We start from the raw sequence: 19,965 nt of genomic DNA on the forward strand, positions 1-19,965 counted from the left end.
TATTATAGTCTAGCTTGTGATGTTTTCTAGACTTTTAGAGCATAACTAACAAGCATTAGTGGATAGACTCATTAAACTTGCAGGCATAATATACTTCAGTATACAAAATTATATTATATAATATATTTAATATATTGCTAGTTTTCTGGTTTTTACTGGCTAGTTTACTGACAGATTATATATGAGTTATATGAGTACTGCAATAGGTGTTTGGGTTTGTTTTATGACACTTCAAAGTATTTTTTTCCCTCATGTTGTACCTATCCAAACTATACTTAATCAGCGTTGTTATTGTTAACTAAACTATTGAAATTTTGTTAATCGAAATATAGCTAAAAAAACATAAATATTAAATGGAAAACTTAAGCTTTGAAAACTTTAAAATTTTAAATGTTCACTTGCCAACTAACTGAAATATATAAATTTAACTTAAATAGAAGTTTTAATTTTAAAAAATTAAATTAAATTCACTTTAATTAAAAAAAAAAAAAGAAGAAATACTGTAATAATATATGTGACCCTGGACCACAAAACCAGTCCTAATTAGCACTGGTATATTTGTAGCAATAGCCAAAAATACATTGTATGATTTACTTTTAATGATTTTTTCTTTATGCCAAAAAAATCATTGGGATATTATGTAAAGATCATGTTCCATGAAAATATTTTGTAAATTTTCTGCCATAAATATATCAAAACGTAATTTTTGGTTCGTAATATGCATTGCTAAGAACTTCATTTGGACAACTTTAAAGGTGGTTTTCACAATATTTTGATTTTTTTTTTTTTTTTTTTTCTCCCCCACCCTCAGCTTCCAGATTTTCAAATAGTTGTATCTCAGCCAGATATTGTCCTATCCTGACAAAAACCATACATCAATGAAAATCTTGACCCCTATGATCCTTATGGTTTTGTCATATATAAATAACACCAAAATAATGTTGTACTTATCCTTAGATAAATTTAAGTACAGGTTAAGGGAAGTTAAGTGCCACAGTCACTGGCCAAATCCAAAGCGCATGTTGCAGTTTATCTCGCTTATAGTAAAAGACTAGTGGGGGGTGGATGTAACTCAATCCTAAAATCTGTTTATGTGACGTCCTCCATAAGCGAAGAGCTTCACGAGCTTGAAGGGAATGAGACAATAGTCCTAAAGCAGAGCAGTTGCCAGTTTCAGAGCCACTGGTAGATTTATGGCACCACAGCAGAGGCGATGGTCGTAAAGCCACAGACCAGCTGTGTGGTGCTGCTAGTGACCACCTGCTTTGCCTCTGCTAAACTCGTGAAGCTCGTGTGAAGAAGGCTTTCATTTTTGTTTATTGCAGTGTTTTAAAGTATATACAGACAACACGTTGGTATTTTAAGTCCATAATTGGTTACAAAATGACAATCATAATTCATGTAAATGTTTGATTACAACTATATATCACGTGTTGACACATGTCTGTTAACGCCACGTCGCTTAAGCACCACATTTGTCTTGTAATAGCATTTAACAGACTTTTACATGTTTAATAATTCAGATGTGTGTGTTTAGCGCTCGACTGGTTTAGTGCATCGTTTTAGTTTGGTGGTCCGCTTGTCACCGCAAACTGCAGCCCGTGTCCATGTTAATGGAAGTTGCTTTTTCATTAGCTCTAAAAAAAGTAATGTAGCATTTTACTGCATAGCCACAGCTCTGCCATTACTCAAGTTTGGGTGACAGCAAGGCTGTCTCTTTCTCTCTTCATGTTCTCAGGCATTTGAACCTAAACACTCCAGATGATCTTCATGCTTAAAGACATGCTAGTCTTTCCTCATGAGTGATGACATCAGTTTTATTGTCTAAGGGGTGCAGGGCTTCTTGGATGAGCTTTTACAAGCATCTAGTTGGGGAAGAGGGGTGCGGCCCGTAAGAGAAAGGCGGCTTGATTTACAGCGCAGAACCCTGACCATGCGTTTGATGTCAGCTAGGCTCCCAGACGGACAAACAGGCAGTAAAATGCAGACTGAAGAAAAAAGAAAGAAGGGTGAAAAAAAAAAAAAACAGTGAGAATGAAGGGAAAGGAACTTCAAAGAAGCAACTTTGCTCTTCCACAGGCTCGCCAAGGGGTTGAAGTTAAGTGTCTTTACCACCCTGCTTGCAGGACTTTTGGCAGCCCCTATTGTCGACTCGCTTCACGGGAGATTTTTAGCACCTGCCCCCTGCCAGCAACTCTCACTAGCACCACTGTCACCCCCAGTCGAGTGAGTGAGCCGTAACAGTTTTATAGCGCGCTGTTATATTCTCCCTTCGATTCGTTGCAGTATTTTTGTAGGTTTAAGGCACCGTGAGGACGCCCGTGGTGAATAGTTTTAGGCGGGTGCTGTGTGAGGAGATGGTGGATGTGGGTTTAAACATGTTGTTTGAAAAGAAGACTGTAGTTATTGCACAGTAGCCAGATTTTTAAGTAAGGGCAAGTCTATAGGACAAAAACAGAACTTTAGAGATCACCATGATGCTAAAATATTATAGATGGAATCGCGGAATCCAGTCATAAAAACAGAATTTACTGAATAACGTGGAATGTCACGGAATTTGTCAAAGTACGAATGAATTAATCAAAAGTAGGTCATTACACTTAAATCAAATTGCAATATGGACTAGTATCTGTAAATATTACACCGCAAAAATATCATTTAAATGTGAATCCTGCATGTTCTGTTTAATGAATGGAGCAGACGAGTGGTTTTGTTTACTACACACACAGAAGCGCGCGTGATGTTCGCAGTGATTTGAGTCTGTCCTCTCAATAAATGAGGATATAAATACATAAACAATATCTGTTGAGAGTCACTTCATGAGCATTTGACCGTTCCATTTTAGGAAAACTAGCGTTATATCACATACACACAGAAATGTAAAGGTAAAATAAAAGTCTGGTTTAACTTGAAGACATTGTGCCACATATATATTACTACTATTACTACTACCACTAAAATGAAACAAACAATATTTTTTTAGGGTATAATGACACAACATTTCATGTTTTAATTTTAATAGTAAATTCCCCTTCCCTGCCAAAAAAAAAAAAAAAGTTTGCTTAATTTTCAATAATTAAAAGATGAATTAAATTAATGTTTTATGCCTTCATTTGATAACCAGAACATTTTAAATACACAGCATTTTCTGTGTTTATTGGGGGTAAATTTCTGGGGGTACAAAAAAAAAAAAATTCATAAGGCTACTTTAAGAATAAATTCAAATAAATTAAGTATGCATTCAAATAATTAGACATGCTAAAACACAGAATTTGATAACAATAAAACCTATGGTGAGAAAAATATAACATGGGGCCCTAAATATGTCATTTTTGTTAAACCTTTATTAAATTGATGTGAAATTGTATAAGTTTCATGATTTTAATTAATTAGACATGCTATTTGATTGATAAAATTTAATTTAACCATTAAAAAGGAGTGGAGAAAAAATAATCCAGAAAAACTGAAACGGAAAAAATGGAATTTGGGAAGAATAAACTTTATAAATGGATTTCATGTTTTTTTTTTTTTGTTTTTTTTTTTTTTTTTTTTTTTTTTGCTCAGGCCTGTTTTCTTTGTTTAGCTGATTACATTTTTAAATGAGGCCAGTATCAGATTTCCAGTGTGATCAGATCATGGCTCTGAACTGACCCGTATGTGCAAAAGAACAGTACGAACAGGGTTGCCAAGTTTTCACAACAAAATTTGCCCAATTGCTTTTCAGAACTAGTCCAAAACTAACCCAGCTGTGTTCCAGGGGATAATATCACATTAGTGGGGTCAACCCACAGTTAAAAAACAACCTGTGACAACAATGGAAAAAGTAGCTCAATTCGGCAGGAAAACTGTAAACTTGGCAACACTTGCACAGCACTCTGTCATACGCAAGTAAACATGGAGGACATTAAGTAAGCGATTATGTGTGATCTGCCATAGAGGCCAGCGAAATTATGCACAGTTAATATGAAAAATAAAGACTAGGAGTTATCACTGTAATACTTATGAGTTCTGGTACATCACTGTATTTCCACTGACTACCAATAACTTTGGATATGTAAAATCTTTGAAGTGACTCCCATGAGCGTAAAATCGTGACAAATGTTGATTTAGAGTGACAAAGTCACATAAATTCTAATATGATTGTTCACACTGCAGACATCTGAACTGTATCAGATTTAGTTAGTTTTCAATTTCAATTTGTGCCACTTTCATATATGGTACTGAATCTGACACTGGTCAGATGTTTTGCAATGCGACCGCAGTGTGAACAGTCATATCGGAATTCAGGCTTTTATGTCACTCTAGATCAACGTTTGTCAGAATCGTAACAAATGTTGATCTAGAGTGACGTGTCATGAATTCCGATATGAATGTTCACACTGCAAACATCTGGCACCTCATTTATCAACAGTGCGTAGAAAAAGTTCTATATTTTGTCCTTATATTTACACACATTCCTATATATAAGTACAAGTTGGTAGATCTCACACACTGCGTGAAACTGTTCTTACGCACTCATTACACACATCTGTGCGCACGCACTGTTGATAAATGAAAAGATCAGATTCCATGTGGTTTGTGCCGTTTACGTTGTAATGGAAAAAAAGAGATCTGAGTCACGTGAACAAAAAAATCGGATTTGGGCCACATTTGCCTGCAGTATGAACGTATTACTGACGCAATTCTCTCAGACATCTAGGTTCATAACTTGAGATTATCAACGAAGAAGTCTCATGTGCTCACAACGTTTCCTCCAAGCTGCGTACATGCACCGCTGTGCACTTCTAACGTTGCGACCGTGCAGAAGAAATAATGTGCTGCACACAGGACAGATACAGAAATGAGCTGGGAAAAGCCATTTGACTGAATTATAGTAAATGCTCAGGCATCGAGTTTGTGTCGCTATAGAGTTAGAACTGTTGAATGCGGTTTACAGGTTTCATAGAAAAAGAATGATGTGTGACAAATCAGTCACTGTAGAGATTGAATACTTTAATGGTTGTGGACAAAATGGCTCTACAACTAAGACATTTACAGTCACACATAAGTGTAGTAGTGTACAAACTGTACTTCATAGGGATGTTTTAGATAACCTTTTTTTTTAAATATTTATTATTATATTATATTATATTATATTATATTATATTATATTATATTTCAAGCCTAATAACTAATTGACCTCAGAAAGGGAATTCATGACCAATAACTGCTTTATATTATATTATATTATATTATATTATATTATATTATATTATATTATATTATATTATATTATATTATATTATATTATATTATATTATATTAGAAATTACAAGCCTAATTACAAGCCTAATAACTAATTGACCTATATGGTATGATATGATATTGCAAGCCTAATAACTAATTGACCTCAAAAAGGGAATTCATGACCAATAACTGCTTTTATATTATATTATATTATATTATATTATATTATATTATATTATATTATATTATATTATATTATATTGCAAGCCTAATAACTAATTGACCTCAAAAAGGGAATTCATGACCAATAACTGCTTTTATATTATATTATATTATATTATATTATATTATATTATATTATATTATATTATATTATATTATATTATATTATATTATATTATATTATATTATATTATATTATATTATATTATATTATATTGCAAGCCTAATAACTAATTGACCTCAAAAAGGGAATTCATGACCAATAACTGCTTTATATTATATTATATTATATTATATTATATTATATTATATTATATTATATTTTGGAAGAATTATATAAGAATTGCACTATTCTGCTTAAGATTTTTCTGAATTATTTTTTAATAGAATTTCTTGGTAAGCAACAGAGCACTGTAAAAACTGTTTTCTCAGGTAACCTAAAATGTAGTTACATCAAGGGTCAAATCAAATATAAATAGCACATTAAAGTTAAAAGTTACACACTTCTTTTGTGTGTACGCTATATAGTATATAATATATATAATATATATTTTAGAATGCAATTTATGCCTGTGATGGCAAAGCTGAATATTCACCAGCCATTGTTCCAGTCATCAGTGTCCCATGATCCTTCAGAAATCACTTTGATATGCTGATTTAGTGATGTAGAAACATTTCCTATTATTAATGTTGAAAATAGTTGTTGCCTAATAAAAGTTTGTCTTTTGTGGAAACTTAAAATTCTTTGATAAATAGAAAGTTCGAAAGAACAGGTTTTACAGTCATTAATGTCACTTTTGATCAATTTAATGCATCCTTGCTGAATAAAAGTATTTATTTCTTCAAAAAAAAAAATCTAATACTTGAAAATTGTACTCAACCCCTCTTAAATTTCAGATGAACTACCATAGTCAGTGCACCAAGATTTCACTAGTATAGTGAAGATTTCAAAGAAGAGGACAAGGTGATCTAATTTGCATCCTCCTGGTCCGTTTCAACTGAATAGACGACGTTAGCCACGTTTCCCAAGAGGATTCTAAAACCTTTCTTAGCCATTAGCCATAATCACTGTACTAGCCCTGTTATAAATCCCACACTCACTTTCTCCATTCGCTGAGGAGCTGAATGACTTCTCCTTGTACATTTTGTTCAAGAGACCCGATTCAGTTTCACCAAGTGCTCATCAGAGAAGAATGTAAACAAATTAATTCAGATTAACTTTAATAGCTTCTTTAGATTTCCTCTCCGGCCGCTCTCCAAGAGGAATTAGGTTAATAGTTTCGCATTGAACTTTCTTGCTGTTTTTTTTTTCCTGAGCTCTCAAAATGTTCCTCCACCTCGTGCAATTTCAGAAAGCTTGTAAAATGCGTTTCCAGCTAGAGTACAAATTTAAACTTAACGCGAGCACAGCGAAGAAAAACAGAGTGGACTTTAATGTAACTTTAAACCTTAAAACTTCAGCCAAGTGGAGAGTCAGGAAGGCAATTGTAACAGAGCGCCTTTCTTACTCTTTTATCCTCGGCCCCATTTACCACAATAAGCCTGATTTGTATTATACCTCCATTTGGTCGGGAAGTCTTTGTGGATTGCAGTTAATCAGTCCAATTCGCTCCACTTACAGCTCACTTCTCTGTTGCACTGAATGTATTTTTAAAAGAACATCATTACATTCATTTTGCTTTGTTAGAACAGGCCGTTTTCACAAGAGCCTCTTTTTGAAAGCGTTTTCTGAGCAAGGACTATGTTAACCTTCTCTTTTGTTAATGCTATATGAATAATGATTTCTTTTTTTTTGTTTCTAAATGCTTGCATGGATGTGCATTTGGAAGCTGTTGTATTTCTTTTCATAGTGGCAGGTGGACAATTTTAATTGCTGACATTTGCAACTATGGTGCGATAGAAGCATCTAAGATGCAGAAGAGTTTGAACAAAATCAAAATGGATCATATGTATTTGCACATTCCCAGTCTTATTGTGTGTAAAACATCAGTTAGTCCAAAAGAAATTTAATAATTAAAACATTTTTTTTTTTTCATACTCATTTTCTGCTCTGCTGTCAAGGCCACTTAGGTGTCAGTACCAGCAGTCTTTACTGCCAAACACCCACTTTTCACATCCTGTTTTGCTAACAAAAAATTTGCAGAGCTAAAATATGTTGCAAATAAATGATGAACATTTGCATTCAAAGAAAATTAAGCCGGTCTAAAATAATGATTTTAATGCATCAAATTTAGCACCAGTCAAAAGTTTTTGAACAGTAAGATTTTTGGTTTTTTTAAGAAGTCTCTTCTGCTCACCAAGCCTGCATTTATTTGATCCAAAGTACATCAATTATAATTATTATTATTTTAGCAGCAAAACAGAATATTAAAATAATTTCTGAAGTATCGTTTGACTGGATTAATGATGATAAAAATTAAGCTTTGAAATCAGGAATAAATGACATTTTTAAATGTATTCAAAATCGTTATTTTAAATAGTAAAAATATTTCAAAATTGTACTGTTTTTGCTATACTTTAGATCAAATAAATGCAGGCTTGGTGAGTAGAAGAGATTTCTTTAAAAAACATTAAAAATCTTTTGACTGGTAGTGTAAATGTAGTTTAATGCAACATTAATTTTGTGATTACAGCAGGGTTTCTGCAGGTCTAAAAAAGTCTTGAGCCCTTCCATAAATTAAGGCCTTAAACGGTCTCAATTCAGGGCAGAAAGTTAAATTCATATGCTACAAAAAATTTATATCTTGCTCTATTTTTGTCTCATTTTTCAATACAAATATCTAATCCTCTTAAATCAAGCAAGTAAGTAGTAAATACTTTATCTGAGCCCATTGGACATTTGTTCTCATTTTAATCATAAACTCTCTTCAATTGATTATTTTCTCAGAAAACAAGATATTTCTGTCATTTGGCATCTATCTTATTATGCGACTCTTTAGACAGTCCAAAACAAGACAAAAATACTAATAAAGCACATGTTTTTGCAGTATCATCATAAAAGTTATTAAAAGTTATATCATGGCTGAGCTTTTTTGTTTTCGTAAAATGAATCAAAAAGCAGTGGAAATCTGTAGGAAGCTGTATTTTGTAGGAACTTGAATTTGTTGCTAATACAATTCATTTACATTTTGAGAACGTATAGATCAGTTTATTCCTTAAATTGTCTTTGTCTTAAAAAGGTCTTAAATTTACCTTTATAAAACCAGACATTCTGGACTAAATTGGCTACTTCACTGATATTAAAGGAGAAGTTCACTTCCAGAACAACAATTTACAAATAATGTACTCACCCCCTTGTCATCCAAGATATTCGTGTCTTTCTTTTCAGACGCAAAGAAATTGTTTTTTGAGGAAAACATTTCAGCATTTTTCTCCATATAATGGACTGATATGGTGCTCCGATTTTGAACTTTCAAAATGCAGTTTAAATGCAGCTTCAAACGATCCCAAATGCGGTTGTAAACGATCCCAGCCGAGAAAGAAGGATCTTATCTAGCGTAACGATTAGTTATTTTCATAAAAATAATATAATTTATATACTTTTTACTTAAGAAAGAAAGACGTGAACATCTTGGATGACAAGGGGGTGAGTACATTATATGTGAATCTTTGTTTTGGAAGTGGACTTCTCCTTTAAACATGTCTTTAAAAAGAATAACCATTCGTACAGCAAAACAGCACAAGATGTGACTGGTTACATTTTAATGGTATATTCAGTAAACATGGCGCATGTGTCTCTAAAAGCAAACAGGGGTCCTTTAAAAACACGTCTGCTCTTTTACCTCCATGCATCCAGTCAATCACAGTCCCATTGTTCTGAGAGGCTTGGGTCTGCAGTGAGATATTGCCCCGCGAGTTCAAAGGTGCCTCGTAAATTGTGGGATCCTCAACAATTAATCTACAGATGCAACAGTTCAAAGAGGCCTCCACTAAATCTAGTTTAACCTCAGCCTGATAGACTTACTCGCTGAATAACTGTCTCATTCTCTTCACTTTTGTTTTCGTTTACGGCAAAGACCAGTATTTACATTTTCAGCAGTATGGAGAGCTAAAATCTGTTTTGGTGTTATTTCAGTACAGTTTGACTGTTTTAGGAACATTTTTTGAAGTAGTAGTGTCTTTTGTTAAAAAAAAAAAAATTGCTGAGTAAAGAGACGTGTGAGTAGGAAGGTTTAGTGTGAACATTGCCCCAAAGGGATCTGTGTGATCATAAATCAGCCTTCATTAGGTCGGGTGAACGGGGAACCCACTGATTTACAGTGAGGAAGTGACACTAATACCCATCAAAGCCTCTAGTGTGGAACAGAAGATCGTGGAAATGGCCTCACAAGTAACTGCGTTTGGTTCCCTTTCTGAGTCAGTTTTTAAACCGGAGTTATTAGGTGTCATACAGTATTTGAGTAATTAAAAGTAGCAATGATACCAAGCAATGACTGAGAATAGTTCAGATGTGTTCATGCTGTAGTTTATTTAGTAACAAGCTGTGTTCTGTGTCATATATATAATGTTACAAATTTAAATTCATTCTAATGAACTGGTTCAATTGGACAGTTTCAGATCTTGTTCTGTAGGGAAAATGTTTAGCTGCTGCAATTCATGTATAAATTAGGTGTATCATTTTTATTTTTTAATAATTAATTTATTTTTTATTTTATATTTTTGCGCCAGAAAATGTCTCACTGATTTTATTAGAAATGTTATTATGCATTATAATGTCTCATATTGCCCCTTCATGTCCCGATTAATTCTAATCAATGTTTCAACTGGACATAAATTTGTTTTGCCAATTTAGGTCGTCTTGTGTTATGGTGAGATGGCCAGAAAAATGTCACAGATTTTATTATTAATTGTAATTGATTACATATATTTCAAAAATATTGATTTAAAAAAAATAGGTATTTTATTTTATTTTATTTTAGAGCCAGAAAAATGTCACTGATTTTATTATTAATTATAACTGGTTACATATATTTCAAAAACATTGATTTAAAAAAAATAGGAAACTAATTGTATTTATGTATTATTTATTTATTTGTTTTGTTTTGTTTTGTTTTTAAGCCAGAAAAATATCTCACTTTTTTTTCAATTATAATTGATTACATATATTTCAAAAATATGAATTAAAAAATATATATTTTATTTTATTACAACTGTTTTGTCACTGAAAAATGTCACTGATTTTATTCTTAATTATAATTGATTACATATATTTCAAAAATATTGTTTTAAAAAAAAAGGATTTTATTTTCCCTATAAATGGGGAATTATTTTTATTTTATTTTATTTTATTTTATAGTAGTTTTACCATGGATATGTTATAACAAGACTGCAAAACCAATTTTGTGTCATGAGGAAAAACAATATTGTGCAAGGCTTAGCAAAATTTAAAAAATGTTCCATTAAAAATGTTTTATTTTTCCTGTAAATAGGGAATTTTTTTTTTATTTTATTTTATTTTATTTTATTTTATTTTATTTTATTTTATTTTATTTTATTTTATTTTATTTTATTTTATTTTATCTTATTTTATTTTATCTTTACCGTGGATTTGTTTTTACAAGACTGCGAAACCAATTTTGTGTTATGAGGAAAAGCAATATTGTGCCAGGCTTAGCAAATGTGTTTTTGATGTTAATGTCATGTGATACAGTCTCTATATTGGGAGATTTCAAAAAGCAGAAAGTGCTGATTTCCCACATAGTCTCATGGTTAGACTTCTTTAGCACACAAAACCAAACTGCTTTGATATTGGTCTTATTATTTTTACTGAGTTGGTACTTTGCCTTCTTTCCTAGTCGGATCAGCCCAGTCCAGCCAGCTCCAGTTCCAGTTCCAGCTCCGGCTTTGGACGCGCACATAAGCGGCAAGGTAACCTTTCTGATATTTGCCACATCCTGTTAATTTTGGCTAGCTTGGTGAAAGCCTGGCCTTATTATGGGTCAGTGTGTCAAACCCCTTTTCTTACCCACAGAGTACACATTACTTCCAATATGTTAGTTTATTTTACTAATATTAGAGAAATATGACTGAGGATGTGTGTGCGATAAATCCTATGAAATATTACACTAAGGAAAGAAGTGCTTTTGTAGACATTTGCCATTCTTTGTTTACCTGTAGTGTTGGGTCCTTTGCGGTCGGTGATCCCAGATTTGCACTCAGACGAAAACGAAGAGGATTCTGAAGAGGAGGAAGATAATGACATGGACTCAGACATGGAGCGGCCGTTACACACGCAAATGACACATCGCCACCGCAGGTAAATATCAATGAAAACTACCACATAACTCCGTCTGCAGAAAAAAAAAAACAATTTTCTATATCTATTCCTGCATACCATGCTGTGTAGCTGACGTGAGGATGCTCAGAAGGGGATAATGAATGGTGAATATCTGTTACGTATTTTGCAGGGTGAGTTTAAGTGACGGCAGTGACAGTGAAAATAGCTCTGCCTCTTCACCGCTGCCCCATAATGACCCCCAACCTCTACTGAAAAACGCCAATAACCAGGTGAGCTGGAATCACCTTCTCTGTCATTGCATTCCTGTAGCTCTTCCATATCAACTCTTGTGCTCATCAAAAGAATGAGGTAAAAAATTATATGTGGAGGAAAAAGAAATTGAACTGTCACGAGACTATAAAGCTGTGAATGGGCTGGGTAACAAAATATTGATTTCTCTATTTTAATTGATTCTCATTTTTCCGAAACAATATTGATTCTTAAATGCTAAGAATCGATTAGTCTAGTCTCTTTTCAGTTAATGAATGCAGCACTATAGCACACCTCCCATCCAATAAATCAGCATAAGCTTTGTGATTTTTTTTTTTTTTTTTTTTTTTTGATATGTAACAAAGTCTCAGATTTCACTTTCCGTCTATTTTATTACAATATTCAAACAGTAAATGCCGTTTTGGCACTGTTTAATGTGGAGGACAGATCGCTGTAGCGCCTAAATTAAGCAGCAGCACGAAGGGCACATGAGCTGAACATCTCAGTTTCAGCATGAAATAAACATGAATGAACATCCGAAGGTATGTTAAAAGAAAGAGTATAACTAAGTACAACTAAATTTGTATCCTTTCTCATATAATCGATCAATCAGTGTTTCAACCGTGCAAAGACGTCAGTATAACGGCTTGTAAACAATGTCACGTAACGTCACACTTACCTCAGAAAAAACACATTCACATATGGTGACCATAAACTCATTAGTCAGCTAGAAAACTTTACTCTAGAGAGGAGCATTTTGCTAAATATATGCATCATATAATATATTCATTATTATTTTTACTGTTCTTCAATGTTTAGATCCATTTGTTGAATCAATCCATCAAGTTTTTATGACAGCCACCATTTAAATGTTTATATTATATATGTTTATATTTAAAACGAATTGGAACAGAAATACAATTATGTAATTGAAACTTTATTATTAAAGATCCACAATAATTTCTGAAAAATCCAAATATTGGATGTACAGTGGGTACAGAAAGTATTCAGACCCCCTTAAATTTTTCACTCTTTGTTATACTGCAGCCATTTGCTAAAATCATTTAAGTTCATTTTTTTCCTCATTAATGTACACACAGCACCCCATATTGACAGAAAAACACAGAATTGTTGACATTTTTGCAGATTTATTAAAAAAGAAAAACTGAAATATCACATGGTCCTAAGTATTCAGACCCTTTGCTGTGACACTCATATATTTAACTCAGGTGCTGTCCATTTCTTCTGATCATCCTTGAGATGGTTCTACACCTTCATTTGAGTCCAGCTGTGTTTGATTATACTGATTGGACTTGATTAAGAAAGCCACACACCTGTCTATATAAGACCTTACAGCTCACAGTGCATGTCAGAGCAAATGAGAATCATGAGGTCAAAGGAACTGCCTGAAGAGCTCAGAGACAGAATTGTGGCAAGGCACAGATCTGGCCAAGGTTACAAAAAAATTTCTGCTGCACTTAAGGTTCCTAAGAGCACAGTGGCCTCCATAATCCTTAAATGGAAGATGTTTGGGACGACCAGAACCCTTCCTAGAGCTGGCCGTTTGGCCAAACTGAGTTATTAGGGGAGAAGAGCCTTGGTGAGAGAGGTAAAGAAGAACCCAAAGATCACTGTGGCTGAGCTCCAGAGATGCAGTCAGGAGATGGGAAAAAGTTGTAGAAAGTCAACCATCACTGCAGCCCTCCACCAGTCGGGGCTTTATGGCAGAGTGGCCCGACGGAAGCCTCTCCTCAGTGCAAGACACATGAAAGGCCACATGGAGTTTGCTAAAAAACACCTGAAGGACTCCAAGATGGTGAGAAATAAGATTCTCTGGTTTGATGAGACCAAGATAGAACTTTTTGGCCCTAATTCTAAGCGGTATGTGTGGAGAAAACCAGGCACTGCTCATCACCTGTCCAATACAGTCCCAACAGTAAAGCATGGTGGCGGCAACATCATGCTGTGGGGGTGTTTTTCAGCTGCAGGGACAGGACGACTGGTTGCAATCGAGGGAAAGATGAATGCGGCCAAGTACAGGGATATCCTGTACGAGAACCTTCTCCAGAGTGCTCAGGACCTCAGACTGGGCCGAAGGTTTACCTTCCAACAAGACAATGACCTTAAGCACACAGCTAAAATAACGAAGGAGTGGCTTCACAACAACTCTGTGACTGTTCTTGAATGGCCCAGCCAGAGCCCTGACTTAAACCCAATTGAGCATCTCTGGAGAGACCTAAAAATGGCTGTCCACCAATGTTTACCATCCAACCTGACAGAACTGGAGAGGATCTGCAAGGAGGAATGGCAGAGGATCCCCAAATCCAGGTGTGAAAAACTTGTTGCATCTTTCCCAAAAAGACTCATGGCTGTATTAGATCAAAAGGGTGCTTCTACTAAATACTGAGCAAAGGGTCTGAATACTTAGGACCATGTGATATTTCAGTTTTTCTTTTTTAATAAATCTGCAAAAATGTCAACAATTCTGTGTTTTTCTGTCAATATTTGGTACTGTGTGTACATTAATGAGGAAAAAAAATGAACTTAAATGATTTTAGCAAATGGCTGCAATATAACAAAGAGTGAAAAATTTAAGGGGGTCTGAATACTTTCCGTACCCACTGTATATCCAAAATAATTGATACTGCATCGAATCGAAGCTTGTGAATCAGAACTGAATAGAATTCAAATTTGTGTCAAAACCCAGCCCTATTTAAAACTGGAGTTTCCTTGTACATCTGGTTTGATGTTACACATAAAAAACATAGATATAATATTTGATATAATGGGTATGTTCACTGCCTGTCAAAGGTTTGGCACCAGTAACTTTTTTTAAAGAAATAAATACTTTTATTCATGATGGATGCATTAAATTGATCAAAAGTGACCGTAAAGACATTTATAATGTTTCAGAAGATCTCTATTTCAAATAAATGCTGTTCTTTTGAACATTCTATTCATCAAAGAATACTGACAAAAAGTATCAATATTGAGCACGTAACTTTAATTAAAAACATGCTTCTAATTAAAGTAAAAAAAAGCAAATCAGCATATCAGAATGATTTCTGAAGGATCATGTAACACTGAAGACTGGAGTAATGATGCTGAAAATGTAGCTTTATAATCACAGGAATGTTTTTTTTTCTCAGTTGTATATGAGTCCTCAGTGTGAAAAGATGAAACTCAAAATCATACATTCACTGTTGGAAAGGGTTCAAATATGCACAGAAATGCTAAAAAACAAAATAATTTGTGGGACCTGAAGGATTTTTCTGAAGAACAGTAGGCAGTTTAACTGTTCAGGACAAACAATGGACTCATGAACAACTATCACTAACCAAAAAACACAGGTAACAACACAGTATTAAGAAACAAGTGTATGTAAACTTTTGAACAGGGTCATTTTTATAAATTCAACTATGAATTTTTCTTGTGGACTATATGTAAACATCTTTTATGTGAAATATCTTATTCAGGTCAGTACTAAATAAAAAAATAACCTGCATTTTGTATGATCCCTCTTATTTTGGTAAAATAACTGACATTTTGCAGATTCTGCAAGGTGTATGTAACTTTTGACCTCAAATGTATGTATATATATAGTGACGTAAATAAATTATGATCAATTTTGCAGATACTTGAGGTGAAGAGTCCTATGAAACAAGCGAAGATGGACAAAAATAAAAACATTGACTGTGACAAGGTGAGCAGTCATTTTTTGCATATGTGATACATTACGTTATATGTTGCATGGCATATTTTTAAACATCATATACATTCAATTTTGTCTATATGATTTCCCTGGGAATCCCAGGTCATTCCTAGAACTTTGCTGTTTGAGCTACAGGAACACTATGACCTATTTGGCCTCTTGTTGTAATATTAATACATGTAAATATTTTATTGTAAGCACATTGTGCATTAAACAATTTTTTTAAAGCTTTATTCTGCCACTTAAGGTCCAAAAGGCAAGAACACTGCCGTGCAGGACACCATGACATTTTAAAGATGCCACATTTAGCAAGAGCGTGATTGATCAATCTGAAACATGTCTCCTTTTTTATCGATTAATCTAACATCTCGTTCCGCAGGCGTACTTGGATGAGCTGGTTGAGCTTCACAGAAGACTGATGGCACTAAGGGAAAGGCACATATTACAGCAGGTAATAAATGAGGAGCATGTACTGTCAGCAGTCAGCTTTTCTAAATCACTCACTCCTGCACAGACAGTTGCACGAAGGGACCTTTGCACGAGACGCAGTGCTGTATTCTTTCAGCACGTAATGACCTTTATGAGCGAACATGAGAAGGGACACTTAAAAATTCCCTCTCGATGTCCAAGGAAGCTCAGTGCTTTACTGAAAACTTTAGAAACCTGTAAAGTTTAAAGTTATTACCCACAGCGTTAACTTGTCAATGAATATCTGGCAGTAATAAATCATACTGGTAACAGTAGGTTTTCTCTTCCTTCAAGTGCTTGCCAAGTAAACTCTTTGCGGCCCATAATTCCTGTTCTTTGAGGCCTATTTGCTTTGACACAGTGGAGAGTAATACTTTTGTAGTTCCAAGGATTTGCCGTACCCTTCTGTTGCAAAGCCAGTGGTGGTTCAAGTCTGGAAGACCTTCCAAATGAGGTCCAAGCTGTGCAAATGTGCATCTTAATCAAGTTAATCTTGCCGTTTTGTAAAATAATAATCATCCTCCTCTGCAACAAGATATGACACTGATTAACTTTCATGATCAGCGCTTAACACAAACTGGAAAATTCACTGATGTCATTGGCTGGCAAGCTTTATTCCTTGTTATCCAGCCACAAAGAATTGTTCTGTGAGGAACATCTATGGAATATTACTAAAATATAACATGACGTACTTGATGCAGGAAGCCTAACTGACTGACTACATGATGTAGCCTATTAGAATTCAAGATATGAGGGCAAACTATGCCCCTTTATGGTTTTATATAATGTGATATAGTTTAGCAATACCCTTAAGCTCAGTTTCGCCAATGAAGATAGTTACAAAAAAAAGTCAGGGCCGAACTGTTATCCGTCTACGAGTAAAACACGTTGGTATTTTAATACTGAATGAATCCATGTTTTTGAACAAATCGAGTAAGCCGGTGATTTAGTGACTCATTCATAAAGAGAGTCGCTTTGTTTCTGAAGGAATCAGCCATTTGAAGGAATCTGTTGAATGAATGACTCACTCATTAAAGGAGAAGTCCACTTCCAAAACAAAAATTCGCATATAAAGTACTCACCCCCTTGTCATCCAAGATGTTCATGTCTTTCTTTCTTCAGTCGTAAAGAAATTACGTTTTTTGAGGAAAACATTTCAGGATTTTTCTCCATATAATGGACTGATTTGGTGCCCCAATTTTGAACTTCCAAAATTCAGTTTAAATGTGGCTTCAAACGATCCCAAATGCGGTTGTAAAGAAGGGTCTTATCTAGCGAAACAATCAGTTATTTTCATTTTAAAAAATACAGTTGAAACCATTTTTAATCTAAAATGCTTGTCTTGCCTTGCTCTCCCTGAACTCTGTGTATTCTGGCTCAAGACAGCTAGGGTATGTCAAAAAAACGTATTTTCTCCCTCAACTTCAAAAATCATTTTAAAATCATCCTACATTGCTGCAGAAGTACCGACACAGTCTTTGCAGTGCGAACAGGCAAAGATCAAACACCCTTAACAAAAAAGGTAAAACAGCGAAAAAACAGTCCAGGCAGAGTAAGGCAAGACATAAAAAGTATATAAATTGTATTATTTTTATTAAAATAACCAATCGTTTGCTAGATAAGACCCTTCTTTCTTGGCTGGGATCGTTTACAACTGCATTTGGGATAATTTGAAGCTGCATTTAAACTGCATTTTGGAAGTTCAAAATTGAGGCAACATATCAGTCCATTATATGAAGAAAAATGCTGAAATGTTTTCCTCAAAAAACATAATTTCTTTATGACTGAAGAAAGAAAGACATGAACATCTTGGATGACAAGGGGGTGAGTACATTATAAAGCATGTAGCACTGAAACTCTTGTATTTGTTAGAATGGCCAAGGATCAGCCATCTCCACATAAAACTGATCATGCAGAACAAACCGTAAGTCGAGATATCTCATTCCAAATTGAGAACAACTGTGTAATAGCTCAATCTGAGGTCACAGGAAAAAAATCGTGGAGCTTGGCGACTTGTTGGTGCTATAAGAGGGAAAAACCTTAAAAATGGCTATAACTACACAGCTGTTTGTCCTATCAGCATGAAAATCGTTGTACACGGTCGAGGCCCAAAGTGCCACATATGTTTATAAGGACGTTTGCATTTTTTTTTTTTTTTTTAATCATTGCTTTGTTGGTTACAGGCTTGTTAAATAATTTCTTTTTCATATGTACTTAATTGTCTTAAAGTGCCTGAACCCCGATAATCACTTGCAGCTGTATTATTAATTTATTTTAAAATTATTTTATTATTATTGTAAATTTTTATTTAAAATTAATAATATAAAATGTAAAAAATTAACCATGGAACCATGCAAGCATGTAACTATATATCTATATCTATGTATCTATCTATATCTATATATACATACATACATACATACACGTGTGTGTATATATAATGTGTCTTTATATTTAAGGATCAACTGTTACAGTTGTTTGTTATTTGCTTAAACTCAAATTTAAACAAAAGTACTACATCCACGGTTGTTTGTCCGAACTACAGGCGCTCGAACAGCTGACTTCTATCTTCAATGTCATAACAGGCCTCTGGGTCTCCCTGCGTTTCTGGCCCGGGTTCAGGAGAAATGGAAGAAATTCCTTCCATATGCGGCTTTTGCTTTGTAGTGTGAAACGGATCAGGTTTGGGTCCCATTACGGCCCAGTTTAATCCATGTGGCCGCTCCACTGCCCCCCTTCTCTTCACAATCACCGATTCAGTCCGTCTTCGGAGGCAGCGAGGCCTGGAACCAATAACAGGCTGCTTTGCTAACGCATCTTCCTCATTACAATCAGACACGAGATATCGTGCAAACGGAGGCTCCTTGCTGTCAATGGAGCTTTGTATCAGATGCAAAAGGGGAACGGAATGGCCACGTTTTATTGCTCCTGAAGGACTCATTTTTGTAGATTCTTATGTTTTCTGAGGAAAATGTGAGTAGTGCCCCAATTCGTAATCAAAACGTCTCTCTTTTTCTTGCAGATTGTAAACCTCATTGAGGAAACGGGACACTTTCACATCACAAACACAACTTTTGACTTTGACCTCTGCTCTCTGGACAAAACCACAGTTCGGAAGCTGCAAAGCTACCTGGAGACTTCTGGATCGTCTTGAAGACTTGTGCAGCTGGCTGCAACGAGGAGGAAAAATCACACCTCCCTTTTGCTCTCCTTTTGTTTTTCCCTCCTAAATCGAAACTTGTAAGGCAATGGAAAGGATCCGCTTTCATTCCAGAGCTCCTCTCGTCTCTCGAAAGGCCTCAGAAAATGACAACGTTATTACACGAGTCTGGAGATTCCTACGCTCCACCTGGACTTCACCCAAAAAGCCTTGATAATCCGACATTGCCAAAAAATGTTCTTGCTCCAAAACAAAATACATTTGTGTATATTGTATGAATGTTTGATAAGTTCTTTGTGACGAATGCATGTTTCAACACTGCCTTACCACATTGTCTATTTATTGAGTATGAGTTTCAAGTGTGTGTGTGTGTAAGTGCAAATGATATTAAACTTGTGCAAGCACTTGAGAACATCATCATCATCTCACTGGCAATGAAACATCTCTTAACATTCACTGTTTTTTGGATCATCATGTAAAATGAATGGTTTCACATTATGCTGGACAGAAGAAGACTTTTAGCCCTGTTAATCGATGAATTGCACAATGTCTGCGAACTCTTTCTAAAATGTTGCCCTGTTAAATAATTAATAATATTATGATGGTTTTCAGTGTGCCATTTGAAAGAAGGCAGGATCTTAAGCAAATCCAGTGACCTCTATCCCAAATGTTTCAGTAGGAAAGTGTATT

The 19,965-nt window shown here is 34.7% G+C and overlaps 1 protein-coding gene across 2 annotated transcripts in view; it reads left to right on the forward strand.

Annotated features, from left to right (window-relative positions):
• The window catches only part of mllt3 (MLLT3 super elongation complex subunit), a 61,421-nt gene extending 41,729 nt beyond the window's left edge, over nucleotides 1-19,692 (forward strand). For both annotated transcript variants that reach the window (XM_051114796.1, XM_051114795.1), the window contains exons 8-13: nucleotides 11,244-11,316; nucleotides 11,566-11,704; nucleotides 11,856-11,955; nucleotides 15,570-15,638; nucleotides 16,027-16,098; nucleotides 19,138-19,692. In XM_051114796.1, coding sequence (XP_050970753.1) covers nucleotides 11,244-11,316; nucleotides 11,566-11,704; nucleotides 11,856-11,955; nucleotides 15,570-15,638; nucleotides 16,027-16,098; nucleotides 19,138-19,269 — 585 coding nt within the window. In that variant the 3' untranslated portion in view covers nucleotides 19,270-19,692. The remainder of the gene's footprint in view (nucleotides 1-11,243; nucleotides 11,317-11,565; nucleotides 11,705-11,855; nucleotides 11,956-15,569; nucleotides 15,639-16,026; nucleotides 16,099-19,137) is intronic.
• Nucleotides 19,693-19,965: the final 273 nt, after the last annotated feature.

This window comes from Labeo rohita, chromosome 7 (assembly GCF_022985175.1).
Source record: "Labeo rohita strain BAU-BD-2019 chromosome 7, IGBB_LRoh.1.0, whole genome shotgun sequence".
NCBI classification, from domain to species: Eukaryota; Metazoa; Chordata; class Actinopteri; order Cypriniformes; family Cyprinidae; genus Labeo; species Labeo rohita.